At 42.5% G+C, this 17,204-nt stretch overlaps 4 protein-coding genes across 4 annotated transcripts; 3 read left to right on the top strand and 1 right to left on the bottom strand.

Annotated features, from left to right (window-relative positions):
• Window positions 1–52: 52 nt before the first annotated feature.
• LOC127755490 (L-galactono-1,4-lactone dehydrogenase 1, mitochondrial) lies at window positions 53–4,478 on the top strand. The gene is made up of 6 exons (XM_052281163.1): window positions 53–661; window positions 1,660–1,910; window positions 2,024–2,206; window positions 2,371–2,773; window positions 3,531–3,671; window positions 3,934–4,478. The coding sequence occupies exons 1-6, from the start codon at window positions 56–58 to the stop codon at window positions 4,099–4,101; spliced, it is 1,752 nt and encodes a 583-aa protein (XP_052137123.1). The 5' UTR covers window positions 53–55; the 3' UTR covers window positions 4,102–4,478.
• A 1,542-nt stretch (window positions 4,479–6,020) lies between these two features.
• LOC127755506 (DNA-directed RNA polymerase V subunit 5A-like) lies at window positions 6,021–8,590 on the top strand. Its single transcript, XM_052281175.1, has 4 exons — window positions 6,021–6,590; window positions 7,336–7,512; window positions 7,744–7,857; window positions 8,365–8,590. The coding sequence occupies exons 1-4, from the start codon at window positions 6,036–6,038 to the stop codon at window positions 8,488–8,490; spliced, it is 972 nt and encodes a 323-aa protein (XP_052137135.1). The 5' UTR covers window positions 6,021–6,035; the 3' UTR covers window positions 8,491–8,590.
• Window positions 8,591–8,748: 158 nt separating this feature from the next.
• On the bottom strand, window positions 8,749–10,654 carry LOC127755516 (two-component response regulator ORR9). The gene is made up of 5 exons (XM_052281195.1): window positions 10,402–10,654; window positions 10,211–10,302; window positions 10,033–10,110; window positions 9,847–9,917; window positions 8,749–9,156 (listed from the first exon to the last, which is right to left on the bottom strand). Exons 1-5 carry the CDS (start codon window positions 10,502–10,504, stop codon window positions 8,895–8,897), a joined length of 606 nt encoding a protein of 201 aa, XP_052137155.1. The 5' UTR covers window positions 10,505–10,654; the 3' UTR covers window positions 8,749–8,894.
• A 3,236-nt stretch (window positions 10,655–13,890) lies between these two features.
• On the top strand, window positions 13,891–17,182 carry LOC127755491 (cytochrome P450 90A3). Its single transcript, XM_052281164.1, has 7 exons — window positions 13,891–14,653; window positions 14,796–15,074; window positions 15,724–15,810; window positions 15,976–16,054; window positions 16,173–16,279; window positions 16,394–16,530; window positions 16,672–17,182. Exons 1-7 carry the CDS (start codon window positions 13,940–13,942, stop codon window positions 16,772–16,774), a joined length of 1,506 nt encoding a protein of 501 aa, XP_052137124.1. The 5' UTR covers window positions 13,891–13,939; the 3' UTR covers window positions 16,775–17,182.
• The last annotated feature ends 22 nt before the right edge of the window (window positions 17,183–17,204 follow it).

Raw genomic sequence — 17,204 nt, 5'->3', positions numbered from 1 at the left:
TTCGATCTGGTGCGGTGGCTGCATTTTGTCCCTGTTCTGCCGCCGACGAGCGACGATGCGGCGCCTCCTCCTCGCCGGCATCCTCCGCCGCGCCTCCTCCTCCCCTTCCTCCCACCACCACCTCCACCTTGTCAGGGCGCTCTCCGCCTCGTCCCCGCTCCCGGCCTCCGACGCCGACCTCCGCAAGTACGCCGGCTACGCGCTCCTCCTCCTCGGCTGCGGCGCCGCCACCTACTACTCCTTCCCGCTTCCCCCCGACGCGCTCCACAAGAAGGCCGTCCCCTTCAAGTACGCGCCGCTCCCCGACGACCTCCACGCCGTCTCCAACTGGAGCGCCACCCACGAGGTCCACACCCGCGTCCTCCTCCAGCCCGACTCCCTCCCCGCCCTCCACGACGCGCTCGCCGCCGCCCACGGCGAGCGCCGCAAGCTCAGGCCCCTCGGCTCGGGCCTGTCCCCCAATGGCCTCGCGCTCTCCCGCGCCGGCATGGTCAACCTCGCGCTCATGGACAAGGTGCTCGGCGTCGACGCCAAGAAGAAGACCGTCACCGTGCAGGCCGGGATACGCGTCGCCGAGCTTGTCGACGCGCTCCGGGAGCATGGCCTCACGCTGCAGAACTTCGCGTCCATTCGGGAGCAGCAGGTCGGCGGCATCATTCAGGTCAGTTCTGTAGCTTCTGCTGGAATGAAAAGAATATGTAGCTATCTAGAGTGATTTATTGGAGACTTGATAGTAAGAAATTAATGATTTTACCAGTCAGTATAAAAGTATAATTGGCAAATTTGTTGGATATGTTCAATGAAATGTAGTAGAATTTGTTTCAATTGACATCAATAGAACTTTCCCAAATAAATTGGTGAGACAGAGAGGCTTTCTGATTAGACGATAGTCATCCAACAAAAAGTAACAAATCGGAAAAATGTCACGGTTATCTCTACTCTACAATCTTGTTGTAATTTTTTATGCATTTGATAGTAATTTGTAGAAGCTAGAAATGCATTCACTGTTTGTTCTTAACATGGCATTGCATTCCGATATACTGAAAACTTCCGCAGTTATTGTTCTTCCTTGTATTTGGACAAGGAATATAACTTTTTTTTTGTCACTCTGTTATCACATATCTGTTAATTCTCATGTATGGAATGACATGGCTACCTTATAAGCATTCACTGAGTTTACTGTTGAAATGATGGAAATAAGATCTACTGTATGTTGTTCCCTTCGATGAAAGTTGGCTTAAGCTTGTTAGGGAAGATGTGTTTGTGGATTAGGTAGGGAGGATAAAGAAGTACTACCTCCGTTTCATATAAAAAGTCGTTTTGAATTTTTTTTCTTAGTCGATTTTTTTTAAGTTTGACAAGTTAATAGAAAAATGTAGCAATATTTTCAACACAAAACAAACATATTGTCAAAATATATCCAATGTTACATTTAATGAAACTTGTTTGGTATAGTAGATGTTGCTAAATTTTTCTATAAGTTTGGTCAAACCTAAACAAGTTTGACTAGGAAAAAATTCAAAGCGATTTATACTATGAAACGGAGGGAGTATTACTCAAACCAGAATAAATAGATGGGACTTAACATGCAGTTCAGGCCATATGCATTTCTGTACAGCTTACCTCGGAATCAGATGATCATTTCATGACTGATTGCAGGTTGGTGCCCATGGCACTGGTGCAAGATTGCCACCAATTGATGAACAAGTTATTAGCATGAAATTGGTTACCCCTGCCAAGGGGACAATAGAGTTGTCAAGGGAGAAGGATCCTGATTTATTCTATCTTGCTCGCTGTGGACTTGGTGGCCTTGGAGTTGTAGCAGAAGTTACTCTTCAATGTGTGGAAAGACACCAACTTATTGAACACACTTTCGTTTCCAATGCAGACGAAGTCAAGAAAAATCACAAGTAATGTTATCTCATTCTGATCATTAAATGGATGTCTGGAATTGGTTTGCTTATCAATTTTGTCATCATTTACTGGAGAAAACTGACTTTCTTTCACTCCCCTCCTTTCTCAGGAAATGGCTCTCTGAAAATAAACATATTAAGTACTTATGGATTCCATACACCGATACAGTTGTTGTTGTCCAATGCAATCCTCCTTCAAGGTGGAGAACTCCAAAGTTTACCTCAAAATATGGAAAGGATGAGGCTATACAACATGTTCGTGGTCTTTATCATGAGTCATTGAAGAAATATAGGTACTACCTCAAAACAATATGCACTGCATTCAACCTGTAGCTGTATGCACTATACATATCTACTCAATGGTACTTTTTTTTCTTTTGCACTAAACATTCTAGCTTTACTCAGCAATAGCATTTCATTAGTTTCTAGCTAATGCCATCTTGTAGATGCTTTTCAGAACTAAAGCAGAAAGTAATGACCCAGAAGTAGATCAGCTTTCATTCACTGAATTGAGGGATCGGTTGCTTGCCCTGGATCCTCTAGACAAAGATCATGTGATCAGAATTAACAAAGCAGAAGCTGAATATTGGAAGAAGTCAGAGGGTTATCGCATGGGCTGGAGTGACGAAATATTAGGCTTTGATTGTGGTGGGCAGCAGTGGGTTTCTGAAACTTGCTTCCCTGCAGGGACCCTAGCAAAGCCTAATATGAAGGATCTGGATTATATAGAGGAGCTGCTGCAGTTGATTGAGAAGGAAGATATACCCGCACCGGCACCTATTGAGCAGCGTTGGACTGCCTGCAGCAGGAGTCCCATGAACCCAGCATCAAGCTCTCAAGAAGATGACATATTTTCATGGGTAATTTGCTCTGCACATTACCTTTTTCATTATATTTAACAAGGATTCCTTGTTGCCACCATCCACCTCTGGTTGTTTATATATTTTACTGCTAACTTGTTTCCTGTTGTAATGAATATTGGATAACTTGGTAAACAGTTGGACTGGGCAATTGATATACAAGATGGCAGATAGTTCCTCTTCCTACAAATCTACAATAGTTATCATTTGCATTTCTGACAGCAAATGTGTCTACATATAGATATAGGTAGTCTTTCTTATAATATATTATTACATATTTAAACATATTTAAACAATAGAAAAAGAACCTTTGGCATTTGCTCTCATGGGCTCGAAATTACCACATTGATTGCACTTGGAATTTGGCTAGTTTCTTCATATGATATAGTTTAGAGGATGCTCCCTCTTGCTTCAATGGTACTCTGTTTACATGTACGAAAAATATTTTCTTCAACTTCAATGTAGATGATCTGTTCACATGTTCTGCAACATTTGCTATGCCCCCTCTAGAATTTCTAAGGTATAAACCACAATCGAGCAATATTTATTGAATACATGGTAGGCAACTAACTGTATATAGATATTTAACTGGTTCCGGGAGAACTGTGCAATTTCTCTTTTTTCGAGATTTTCTTATTGGTACTGTCAACTGATGTAGTAGTGCTTCTTCTTTGAGAAATGTCCAACATTATGCAGTTTCACTTTGTAGTCTGTAACATCAGTTTTAGTGACCTGATTTATTGTGATCAATGTGCAGGTTGGGATAATAATGTACCTCCCAACGTCGGATGCTCGCCAAAGGAAGGAAATTACAGAGGAATTTTTTAATTACAGAAGTAAGACGCAAACAAATCTATGGGATGGTTATTCTGCATATGAACACTGGGCCAAAATTGAGGTGCGAACTTTCACTGCTTGATGCAAGATCTGGGCAGCTATTTTTATTTATTGTTTGTTAGTACAGTCCATTGCTGCAGAATGGTTGAAATTAACATCAGACATGTTCACCGCCAAAAAAAAAACAACGTCAGACATGTTAATTTCGAGAGAATGACCTCCCTTGCATTGTATGCATAGCATGATGCATGATAGCACTGTCCAGTCCGCTTTGTTTGCAATATCCATACCGTACTGATCAACATTTCTTCATTTCTCTTTAGGTTCCTAAGGATAAGGATGAACTCGCTGAACTCCAGGCTAGGTTGAGGAAACGTTTCCCAGTAGATGCATATAACAAAGCACGCATGGAGCTTGACCCTAACAAGGTTCTTTCCAATGCAAAGTTAGAGAAGCTCTTCCCAGTAACAGAGGTCCAACATGAAAAGTAAGGTTGTGCTGATTGTTGACATGTTTGAAGACATGTCGGGGATACTTAAATCAATAGCCAAAACTACAATTCTGGTGGTTTCTCGTTACATAACCGGATATGAAGAGTTAAATTCTTTGTAGAACGTGGTCTGTTGCTGGAGAAGGGTTTTAGTGCTCCTCCTCTTGGATCAGTGCTTAGTACTGAACTGACGCGTTTGTTGCTGGAGGCTTTTATACTTGGGAACATCCATGCCTATTATGAGACTAAATGGTCTGTTTTATCAAGAGAAATGGCATGTAACCTTTTGCAGCAGAAATAAAGTGCGTGAAATAACAATTTGATGCGCTTCAAGAAATTAAAGATTTGGCCAGTCTAATTAGCTTTTATAAACCAAAATGATAGTTTTATTCGATAATAATATACTAGTACTTGCTTCTAGCTCGCCTAGAATTGTGATAAGTGGTGATTAACAGCGGAAAAAGGGAGGGGACCAGCAGTAGTGTAAAAATTATTCTAAAACCTTATTTCTTTCGGTTTGAAGAATTTGGGATGCGTTTTTCTCCGTTATTAGAGTTTAGGGACAAATTAGAGGGGAATGTCTATATGAGTATTTTGTTAAAAAAAGGCCCAGCTCTCGGTTAATAAGTTGTGATGCAATAGATAATCTTATATCTTTGTGCCTTTTACTTCCTTAAGATACACGGTTTTTGCCTTTTTGTTGGTTTGAAAATTGCGAGAAATGTTGTTGTCCTTGTCTCGACAGTGCTGCCACCAGTGTCGACAACCCCTCATTGACCGCTTTCTGTCGCACTCATTAACCCTGCCTTCCTCTGTATATCCACTCCCTTCTCAAAGCAGGTTTCTATCTTCTTCAAATCTAGTGAGATGTCTCTACAGACTTTTTTGTTTAGTTTGAAAATTGCGAGACATGTTGTTGTCCTTGTCTCAACGGTGCTACCACCAGCATCGACGAGCCCTCATTGACTGCTCTCTCTCGCCTCATTAACCTTGCTTTCCTCTATATATCCACTCCCTTCTCAAAGCAAGTTTTTATCTTCTTCAAATCTAGCGAGATGTCTCTACATCATCTTTTAAGAGATTTCCTCCACATCACCAAGCCACTTGATTTCTCGGCTGCATATCCCGCCCACCACATGCCTCATATTCATGACTCCGGTGGTGCCACTACATCCTCGTTGCATCGTCTTCATTGTTACCCACTGCCGGTCAACTGCTACCTCATTCTTCCTAAATAAGAACTCCATTACTTTTAACCTTTCCACAAGCCCCCGAACTTGCCCGAAATTTTACCCTTTATCTTAGCCATTGTAGTGTTGTTGCTGAAGTTGATAAGCTCACCAAGAGAGAAAAGTTGAAGTATGAATGTTTGTACTAACCAAATGTTAGGAGTTAAATTATTGTTGTATAAACAAAACAGTTGAGCGTTATTTAGGAAATCTCTTATTCTATAACCTACCAAAACTATCTTTTTATAGATCAAAGTGTTCGTCTTTGTTCGAATAGCTCGTCCAAAGTTGTGATAGGTGAAGATTAGCCGTCAAAAAAGGTAGACATAGAGTAGTGTAAACATACTCTAAACCTCGTGTTCTCTTCAGGTTTGAATAGTTTGGGACGTGTCTTCTCCGTCATTAGACTTCAAGGGCAAATCGGACAAATGCAAACTAGAGGGGTAATCTGGACTTTTCTCCTATAAATACATTCTAAAACCCCGTTTTATTCGGTTTAAAAAGTCCAGCGCAGAATTCGTTCATTATTATCGTTTAGGGGCAAATCGGACATACCAAATTTCTACGGGGTATATTAGACATTTTAATAAAAATAAATATACTTCTATAGTATAAACATGTTTTAAACTCTATTTCATCTCATCAGAACATTTTCAAAAACTTAGCTAGACAGAAAAATATTATGTCACCGTAAAAAGAGGGTAAGATGAGTCACTCCTCCCCCTCCCAACAATCCTTCACGACAATAGAATCGGCTGAGAGCGCGACCGCCGCCACTTCAATAGAAACCGCCGAGAGCACCACCGCCGCCCGCGACGTTTCCCCTCCCGCCGCCGCCCCCGCCGCCCGCGACGTTTCCCCTCCTCCTGCCGCCGCCCGCGACGTTTCCCCTCCCTCCGCCGCACACGACGTTTCCCCTCCCGCCGCTGTCTCCGCCCCTCCTCCTGCCGTCGTCCCCGCTGCTGCGCGCGACGCTCCCCCTCCCGCCGTCGCCCTGGCGGCGGAGATGGAAGTCGACGACGTCGACGTGCATGAGGTCCCCGAATGCATAGCATCGATGATCGACCGCGGCAGCGTGGAGAGCCACCGCCTGTTCCTGGCGCGCCGCACGGCGATGGAGATGCTCCGCGACCGCGGGTACAGCGTGCCGGAGGCCGAGATCGCCCGCACCCTCCCTGAGTTCCGCGCCTGGTGGGCTGAGAAGCCCGGGATCGAACGCCTCGCCTTCACCACCACCCTCGTCTCCGACCCCTCCAAGAAGGTATATCTCGCCCAATCATTTCTTGCGATATCATTTCTTCCATCTGCTCATCTGCTCATGTGTTTAAGTTGCGACCTATGGAGTTATTAAATTATTATCATGGTCATGATTTCTTTTTACTCATTAGCGTTCGTCTGGGATATACACATGACGGGAAAAGTGTTTGATTGAAAAATTAGGACAACTAGGTATACACACTGCACATTGCTTCAGGGATGTTGGTTCTTCTAGAAAATGTTTGGGAGTAACATAATAATGAAGTTGTGTTTTCATTTGTGTTATAGTACTATCCAGTGGTTGTTTAAATTATTTTGTGGAATGCGAAATATACTTTTCAGGAAAAAAAAAGTTTGCTAAAAGATTGCTAATGCGTATGATAAAGAGTATGTTACGATGGCACATTTGCCTTTTTGTGTTCCAGTGATATCATATACTCCTACTTGTTAGTTTGCAACTAGGCAAAAAAGTGGATAAACCCTGCATCTGGTAGGGGTTTTTATTATGGTTTAGCAAATTAGTATTCTTGTGGTTTTATCATCCATGCATAGCGCCATCTTTAAATGGGTTCAATTTATTATGTAACTGTTGAAACTTAATGCTTACATAATCGGTATACTTCCACACCTGCTGTTAGAGTGCTTATGTCTATATCTTTTTCCATGCATAATGCTATTTCTTGGAGTGTCTATTTTTGTTACCTTTTGGTAAGGGGGTTAAAATAAACTCTAACTCAATCACTACTCAGGTACAACTTGTATTCTGTCCACCAGAGCCTGTCAAAATCGCAACTATCCGAGAGATATATCTCCAAACAAAAGAAGAGAACTTGTCCAGGCTTGTTCTGATACTGCAGAGCAAAATATTATCTAGAGCTAGAGAGGCTATCAAGGAGATCTTTAAATTTAAAGTGGACATATTCCAGGTTTGTTTTTGTTTAGTTTCTATGGCCTTTTTTCCAACGGAAAGTTCTGGCAATAATGCTATATATATCTAATCCATATACATGCTTCTGCAAGTTATGCTCTTAAACCAATAATGCTATGTTCGAATTAATATTTCGTGACTTTAATCATGCATACGTTTTGTTTACTGTCTTATAATTTGTTAATATACTCTGGTTTACACATAAATTGAGGTGTTTTTCCAATGGTAGGCCACAGATTTACTGGTAAACATTACTAAGCATGTCCTGAAACCCAAGCATGAAGTGTTGAGTGCAGATCAAAAGGCCAAGCTCCTCAAGGAATACAATGTGGAAGACTCACAGGTATGCTTGTCTATAATTTGCTAACAGTGCTTTAGAATCTGTTACCAATTTTTTATGTCAGTAATGAAATAATGTGATGCTTTTGTGAAACTACATTTGTTGTAAAATATGGTTGCTAATGTGAATAGTAAGTTGTATGGTAAGCCCAAAGGGCAAATAGATCCAAGTACAGTAGAAGTACCCTTGAGTGTATTAAATTTACCATATACAAAATATGCCATATTTTACGATAAATGTTGATCCTCTACATTATTTGCATAGTCACATGTTGATCTGCATCATATTTGTTATTGCAGTATCCTTGTTATGTGGTAAACATACCAGTGATCCGGATAATTTTCTTTGTTTTGATAGATGGAATCTTGTTGTGCCTCAAAGCCAAATCACTTTTGTTTTCACTACCATTTTACTCCTTCCGGTCATTAATATATGGCATTTTTAACACTAAAATTACTGTCCTGAAATACCTTTACATCACTTTGCTGAAATGGTGCTTGTATCTTTCAGTTGCCACGCATGCTAGAGACTGATGCTGTTGCTCGCTACTATGGCTTTGACAAGGGAACCGTGGTTAAAGTTACATATGACGGTGAACTTACTGGGAAGCGTGTGGCATACCGATGTGTCTTCTGAGGGATCCATGTGTTCCTATGGATGAAGGTTTTATTAAGTTATTAGCTACTAGTATGTGGTTGGGAAACTTGCCCATTTAAGTTGGGAACTTTACCTGAATGCAGTTGGGAAACTTGCCCATGAAAGTTGTTCGGTAGTGGTTTTAAGATATTCCTTAACAAATATGGCACAAGATGTTTTCAGTGGCCCTTAATCTCAGCAGGAATTTGAAGGCTTAACTGGCTTAAAATCACAATGTGATGAACTGAGAATCACCCATTCGAATTCAAGCAGTATCCGTTAACGGATTTCATTCTATTTTGTAAACTAGATGTTAGTATCCCTTTTACAAATCAGTATGTCAAAAACCGATCAGATAGAAGCAAGAAAAAAAATCAGTGTCAAATGACCAGTCAGATGCTAAATCAACTATGCCTTGGTCTTATTGTGTGGGGCAAAATTTCTTCATCGACTGCCTTTCTCTTGTGGCTGTTGCTGCTAGTGCTGCTGCTGCTGTTCTCGCTTGTGGGGTTACTGCTGTTGTTGCTTTCGCTGTTGCTTTGCAGGTGTTGTTCCTGCTGGTAGTGCTCCTTGCATCTGCTTTTCAGTATGTGGGGCTTCAGCTTGCTCATGTCGGAGAGCCGAACTGGTTTGAGGAAAAATTCATCAGCTCCTTCCTCCAGGCATCTGATTCAGATAACAAAATCAAAACTGTATCAGAGTTTATTCTAAGATCAAAAACCATGATATGCAATCCAGAAATTAAACACAGGATTATTCTCCATGTACTATCCATTACAAATTTCTTTTTTTTTATTAATATCTTATGATATCTGGAGGATATTTTACTTTACTTTTAGAGTGCCCTCTTGTTGCTCCATTTGTTGTACATATATAATAGAATATATTGTGACAAAGACATGTGGTGCTAGTTAGTTGTCTGCAACTAAAGACCATTTTATTAGACACCACATCATGGAAGATCGACAAGATTGATTTGCGTATCACTCCATATCTTCATTATTGATTTTACACCAAAACTGTCGAGATAGAATATTAAGACGACGTGAGCTGTGTGGGGCTTGTTCCTTAATTATACTACATGTGACTCCAAATCAATTAAGGATTCGGAGAGATCTCCATATCAAGTTTAGCCTTAAACCAGCTTGGTTCTATATTTGATTATTTTTCACATCTGATAAGGTTTCCACTACCTTTTTTCTCTATATGCATACAAAGATGTTCTCCTTTTTTGTGCTCTAAGTTTTTACTAAATTATCTGCACATCTGACTTTGGCATGTTCATCCAAATATCATAAGATGCTTGTATTGTAATAGATGGTCGAAATAATATGGTAGATCCATAAGAGTGCTCACCTATTGATCCTTGAAGGAATGTTATCCGATGACATGATCACAACTGGGATGTCCCTTAAATAAGACGATTCCTGATTGAACAAACCAAAAGGGAAAAAACTGTATTCAGGAACTGACCTCACTGTCATCTTGAGTAGATCAAATCAAATGGTTGGTACAATCAAATAGAGCAGAGATGGTAATTACCTTGATCTTCTTGAGAAGATCATATCCTGTCATGCCAGGCATGCAGTAGTCTGTGATGATCAGGTTCACTGCAACCTCCTGTTTATCCATAAAAGAGCAATTCAGAAACTCTTTTTCAGAACAAAGAACACAACTTTTTTTTCATGGTTAGCACCTATGGTACCATTCATCTTCTTACCTGCTGATCTGATTGAGTAGAAATTGGGCTGTCCTCATGATCATGGAGCCCCAAGAACTCCAGAGCCTTGCTCCCGGAATCAACAGTGGTAACTACACAAACAAAAGCCAAACCTACCATCAGATGCCAATTCATACAGCAACCGAGAGAAGAAAAGAGTCTGCAAGCACAAAAGAAAAATCTTGTAATACCTTGGAAAGAAGAGGTCTTGAGTAGCCTCTCGATGAGCTTCCTGTCAGGAAGGCTATCATCCACAGCCAGGACATGGAACGGAGCCTCTATAGCCACTGCCATGGAAGAAGGCAAAGCTAGCACAGATATGTTTTTCTCTTCTCTGAAAGAACAGAAGAGACTACAAGGAGAAAGCAAGAATGGTAGAAGAGAAGATGCAGATGGTGTGTGTGCTTGGCATGAAAGGCTTTGCTTTACAAGGGCGTTTGGGTGTGGTTGAGCTTATATATATACATAAGCATGTGAAAGGATTCTTGGAGATATGAAGAAAAAAGAAAAGCTGATGGGGAAAACAGGTGTAATGACCAAAGAAAATCCTGCCTCATGGAAAGCAAGATCCCGGGCAGATTTGCTGCAAATCTTGCCAGGAATTGACTCCACAAAGAATAGGCCCCCGGCAACATCAGTAGTACTCTTTGTATTCTAGAGCAAGAAAGATGGTCCACCATTTTCTTTTGCTCCCTATCCCCTTTTTCAAATCTTTTTTTCTTTAGTTTTTAGTTAATTGGGTTGTCCTCTTGTTGGATGACCTGAAAGACTGAAAGATGCGGATCGTTTTAGGCGATTTGGTAAAGCAAAAGAAAATTCTTCTCCATGTGTGACCTGCCAGTTTGCTGCATCAGATTTGTTGCTGTACATCAACACATATATTGCTACAATCACAGTCATTTCTTGACACTCACACTGTCAGTCTGTCACACATATCGTTTCATCAAACTTATTGAAGTCGCATGCTTGCATGGGAATAATACTGCACACATCCATGCCTCAGAGAACAAATTAAAGATTAACCGCTAATGGTCATGCTGGCACATATCTGAATTCTGATCTAGCCACAAACAAACTGCTAATAATTGATAAGCATCTCCTGTACAAGAAGATTAGTAAAATAGCATCTCCTGTACAACAAGATTAAAATATAATCAGGCTTCAAATCCTCGGATCGGATGGGGTTGCCACACCAGCCAAGAAATCCTCCTGATCGGACGATTTCTCGGTTGCTACCAACTTTCCCCAGCCAAATCTTGGCGATGCAGCCAGCAACTTTCCTTATCATATCATCAGCGACTCAGCGAGTAGGAAGGCAAAACACATGGAACGCGAAGTGGTTCGCGGAGTCACCCAAATCTGAAGGCGCGGATCCGGTGACGCCTGGCACGGCCAACTGAAGAAGATCGAGAAGTGGAGATGATTCGATATGATATCGCGTTCGATCGCCGCGTCGCTTTCCAGGGCGGCGATGGTTTTGACATGAGCGCGAGGAGAGAGATTTTGCTCGGAGTATCCGCTGCCGATCACCACGAAAGTGGCGTTTTCCTGTGCCGCGGATACGCTCCCGATTCCTCCCCCACTTGCGCTTGCGCCTTTCGCTTTCCTTGCAACTGCCGCGCTCTTTGTCGTGAACATTTTGGCTCGCGTTTCGATCCTTGACCTGTTCAATCCCAGTTTGTACGTACGCGCGCGCTTGCGTTGCATTTGCATGTACGTGTACGTGTACGTGTGGTGTGGACTTCACCTGGGACCGAACGGAACAGAGCGTGGAGGATTCCGTATCATCAAACGCGGATTTAGTTTGGGCTTGGGTATCTTCTCAGATTTCCACGTACTATTTGATATGAACGTCGTCTCTTCAGTACAGCTGTACAAGCAACCGACGAAAACAGCAAGAATGCATCCAGTACTATCACTGTATCACATCGCTGCTGATTGTAATGGACAGTAACGGAGAGTGATTCATGCAGTCATGTGAAACGTGCGAATCGATCGTATGCTCAGAAAAGTCAGAATAGTTTCCGTCCGCACGAAAATTTTGTAGCCGAAGCGAGGCTTAGTACACGGATGAGCGTTACGACCGGCGGCCGAACCACTTATGGACCAACACAAATGGGCCTCAGCTACATTCCAGTCCAGTTAAGGCTCAAATTATATGGGCCGCACCTGCACCACAGTCCCTATCCGACCCAACTTATATGGACTGCACGCACGTACACCTTCCAGCCCAACTTATATGGGCCTCACGTACACCACAGTCCCGTTCCGGCCCATCTTATATGGGCCACACGTACGCCACAAGGCCGTTCCGGCTGATGGGCTGAAGCGCGCGCGGCCTCTCGGTGCGGATTTGATCCAGCCGTTGTGTCTGTTTGCGGACGGCCTGGCTGCTCGTGCGTTGTGCGGCACACGAGTTCACTGTTGAGATACAGTAGACAGGCAGATGGTCGCAACTGCCATACTATATTCCATGCACAAGCTTACAAAATGGTATCTCCACCGAAATAACACCACCATCAACAGACAATTCATGCGTGTGTGATCTATCATTACTATAGTAGTATGTCGCTACTGATAACATTGTTATCCTGCACCTTGCACGATGAGGCCGTCACATCACATTTCTAACCCCACACATGCTCTTTCGGAGTTCTTAGTTTAATTTTCATGAAATTCGTTCCATATGTGGCCTCGATTTTATATTTAGAACTCCCAAACTCCATTTATCTCAAAATATACATATTTGTAGCTCAAATATAGGTATATTTATAGTCTAATTTGAATTACAAAGATATGTACTTTCTATCATGAAATACTCCCTCCGTCTAAAGTATATAGTAACTTTTAGCTATATATTCATATTAACATCTAAAGTATTGTTTAGGCCTTGTTTAGTTAGGGAAAAAGTTTAGGTTTGGTTATCACACCGAATATACGGACACACATTTGAAGTATTAAACGTAGTCTAATAACAAAACAAATTACAGATTCCATTAGGAAACTGCGAGACGAATTTATTAAGCCTAATTAATCTGTCATTAGCAAATGTTTACTGTAGCACCACATTGTCAAATCATGGCGTAATTAGGCTAAAAAGATTTGTCTCGTAATTTACACATAAACTATGTAATTAGTTTTTTTTTCTACATTTAATACTCTATGTATGTGTCCAAACATTTGATGTGACAGGTGAAAAGTTTTTATTTTGAGAACCTTACTAACGTTGAAGAGGACTTTCAGTTCATTGAGAAGTAGCCCCTCTCTCATAAACCATACTCCCCCGTTTAAATATATTAAATTTTAGCTACAAATCAGGATAGGTTCTCCATAGGTTAATCTCTTCAATGCTGCAAAGCCGTATTTTGGGTTCTAATATGAATATTTTTTATGATATGATGCATGTATACGATTCCTGCATATGAAACTCCCATGTTCTGATGTTCTTTTTCTCAAAAGTCATTCTATCATATTTTCCCAACATGTGCATGCTGCCCCATACATTCCCCTTTTGGACCAAACAACATTATTTTATGCATCTAACTCTAAATTAATAATTAATCCACTCCAAAAAAATATAAACTAATCCCTTTTATTAACCTCTTTCCTCAATAATTTAATCAGCCACCTATAAATACCCCACAAACATCCTACCCTTTGGAGCAGATCCTCTGGTTGTCGGAGCCTCATCAATCTCACTCGCTCCTTGCCCACGCCGCGCACGCCGCCATGGCCGCGGCCGCGCTGCTCCTCCTCGCCGCGGCCGCCGCCGTCGTCGTGGTTGCCATGGTGCTCAGATGGCTCCTCCTCCTCGGGGGCCCCGCCGCCGGGAGGCTGGGGAAGAGGGCGCTGATGCCGCCGGGGAGCACGGGCCTGCCGCTGATTGGCGAGACGCTGCGGCTCATCTCGGCGTACAAGACGCCCAACCCGGAGCCGTTCATCGACGAGCGCGTGGCGCGCCACGGCGGCGTGTTCACCACCCACGTCTTCGGCGAGCGCACCGTGTTCTCCGCCGACCCGGCCTTCAACCGCCTCCTCCTCGCCGCCGAGGGCCGCGCCGTCCACTCCAGCTACCCGTCCTCCATCGCCACGCTCCTCGGCGCGCGCTCCCTGCTCCTCACCCGCGGCGCCGCGCACAAGCGGCTCCACTCCCTCACCCTCACCCGCCTCGGCCGCCCCGCGTCGCCGCCCCTCCTCGCGCACATCGACCGCCTCGTGCTCGCCACCATGCGCCAGTGGGAGCCCGCCGCCACCGTGCGCCTCATGGACGAGGCCAAGAAAATCACCTTCAACCTCACCGTCAAGCAGCTCGTCAGCATCGAGCCGGGACCGTGGACCGAGAGCCTCCGCCGCGAGTACGTCAAGCTCATCGACGGCTTCTTCTCCATCCCCTTTCCTCTCGCCAACCTCCTCCCTTTTACCACCTACGGCCAGGCCCTCAAGGTGCTCGTCCTTTTGCCTCCATTCATTTTTTTTAATCTTTCCCTATGCATCTTACATTGCCTTACAACGAATTGGCGTCAGCTATTGATGTACTCTTATATCTCTTATAAAAATGTGGCATTGCATGATTTGATTCCTGCAGGCGAGGAAGAAGGTGGCCGGTGCACTGCGGGAGGTGATAAAGAAGAGGATGGAGGAGAAAGCGGAGAATGGTGGCTCCATTGGGGATGATGAGGGGAAGAAGGAGAAGAAGGACATGGTTGAGGAGCTTCTTGAGGCGGAGGGTGGCAGCTTCTCGGAGGAAGAGATGGTGGATTTCTGCCTTTCTCTGCTGGTGGCTGGGTATGAGACTACGTCCGTGCTCATGACGCTCGCGGTCAAGTTCCTCACTGAGACGCCTGCTGCGCTAGCTGAGCTCAAGGTATAAAACTATTTAAATTAGTTGTTTGGTAGTAATTGTCAATTCTTGTATACACGTGCGGTGGTAGGTACCAGGTGCTGTCAATTGTCAAATAACGCCTGAAATAGGGAGGAATTTCATTTATTATACTTGAGTGTTAATTGTTAAAAATATGGTTGTTAGACTATCTTTCACACCAATTCTGTCCAAAAGAGAAGTTTCTACTTTCTATTTCCGGTCTGTTGTTTTTAGTCAAGTTCACTACAGCTTTGTTCCTGGTTTGTTATTGACTTGAATACTTGATCCTGAGTATTAATTTATTATTGACTCGAACCATTTATGTTCTTGAGTCCTGACTTCTTTTAGTTTAACTGTGTAAGAATGAATCTTCAGTTCAGTCAGTACTCTGGTTTCCTCATTTTATTTTTTTCTCATTTTATTTACTTGCATTGATGAGTGCTAGGTTCCTCAGTCTAACAACAAAGCGAGAGAATCGTAGCAATAATATCACAATAGGTCCAAATCTTAGAAATCTGAACTTTATGACTTTTCCTGGTACAAGTTTTGTTTCCAATATGTTAAGCTTTGAGAGTCCTCAAGATTGGTCCAAGTGGTATTTTTTACTTCACTACATGTGTAACTGATTCCAGATATCCTGCTGATTTTACAGGAAGAGCATGCCAATATCAGGGATATGAAAGGGAAAAAACAACCACTAGAGTGGAGCGATTACAAGTCCATGCCATTTACTCAATGTGTAAGTTGGAAAGCCCTTGTTTTCTTAAAAATTAGCTACTCCTAAAAATATCATGCCAACAGCACGAATCCATCTAGTGTAAATGGCATCTCTTAACTGAACCTTTGAAACGGTACAGTTGGTTTACTCACATCATGATTAAATGAAGGGCTAACATTTCTGCAGGTGATAAATGAGACACTCCGTGTGGGTAACATTATTAGTGGAGTATTCAGGCGAGCAAACACTGATATTCATTATAAAGGTATTTCAATATAAACTATACTAAGTCCACGTACATTTTATTCATTATCTAAAAGAAGTCCCCATACATTTTTCATCAGAAATGCTCATTATGTATGGCATTTTTCTTTGTTTCTTAGATTACACAATTCCAAAGGGATGCAAGATTTTTGCTTCATTCCGAGCTGTGCACCTTAATAATGAACACTACGAGAATGCTCGGACATTTAACCCTTGGAGATGGCAGGTACTCCTAGGGGCTCTGTGTTATTGCTATTGGGTCTACTTATTCAATTATGTCCTGTGCTACAAAAGTAAAATGCACGCTGAAGCTATCTGCAACAAATTTGTTCCTGTGCAGATCAACAATAAACTTCAGAATGCGGTAGGGGCCAATATATTTACTCCATTTGGTGGTGGACCCCGGTTGTGTCCTGGCTATGAGCTTGCCCGGGTTGTCGTTTCTATCTTCCTCCATCATCTTGTAACGCGCTTTAGGTAAGCCACCTTAATCTCTCAAATTCAATCGCTATCTTGCTAGCCAGAAAGGTGTAGATACTCTGCAAATGGATTTTCCACATTGTGATCCAAATTGGGCACCAGTCTGATTCCATAACAACTTGACCAATGAATTTGCAGCTGGGAAGAAACCGAAGAAGATAGACTTGTCTTCTTCCCCACCACACGAACTCTCAAAGGATACCCTATCAATCTTCGGCTGCTTTCAGAATCAATTTGCTGACGTTAGATCGTTTTGCAGCTGCTCTTATCTTGGAAGAAAGACTAAACATAGAAAAAATTATAGAAAAATAGTTCTCGCATAGGTAGTGCATTTCCCTCTTTTTTGTTGATCTGTAACTTGGTATGTAAACAGTAGGCAGCAGAGTTGTGCTGCTTGTAAAATGACCTAAAATGCTGTGGATACCGGTTACAAGCAACATTTTGTTGTGTACTAGTAGTACTTAGCTAGTCCTATCATCTTGTCGTTTATATGGCTATCCCCTACAGTATCATCAGCAAGATGCTGTTCTATGAGCAACGGGGAAAGGTCACATTCCGTTTCCTCGTTCCACTGTGTTTGGGTGGCAGTCTTTGTCATACCACTATCATAAACTGTTAGCCCAACATCACTCGGTATCAATCTTGATACTGTTAGTGTTTTTTTTTTTTCT

This window comes from Oryza glaberrima, chromosome 11 (assembly GCF_000147395.1).
Source record: "Oryza glaberrima chromosome 11, OglaRS2, whole genome shotgun sequence".
Lineage (NCBI taxonomy): Eukaryota > Viridiplantae > Streptophyta > Magnoliopsida > Poales > Poaceae > Oryza > Oryza glaberrima.
The sequence above is the reverse complement of the archived record's forward strand: the minus strand, read 5'-3'. Positions and strand labels throughout refer to the sequence as shown.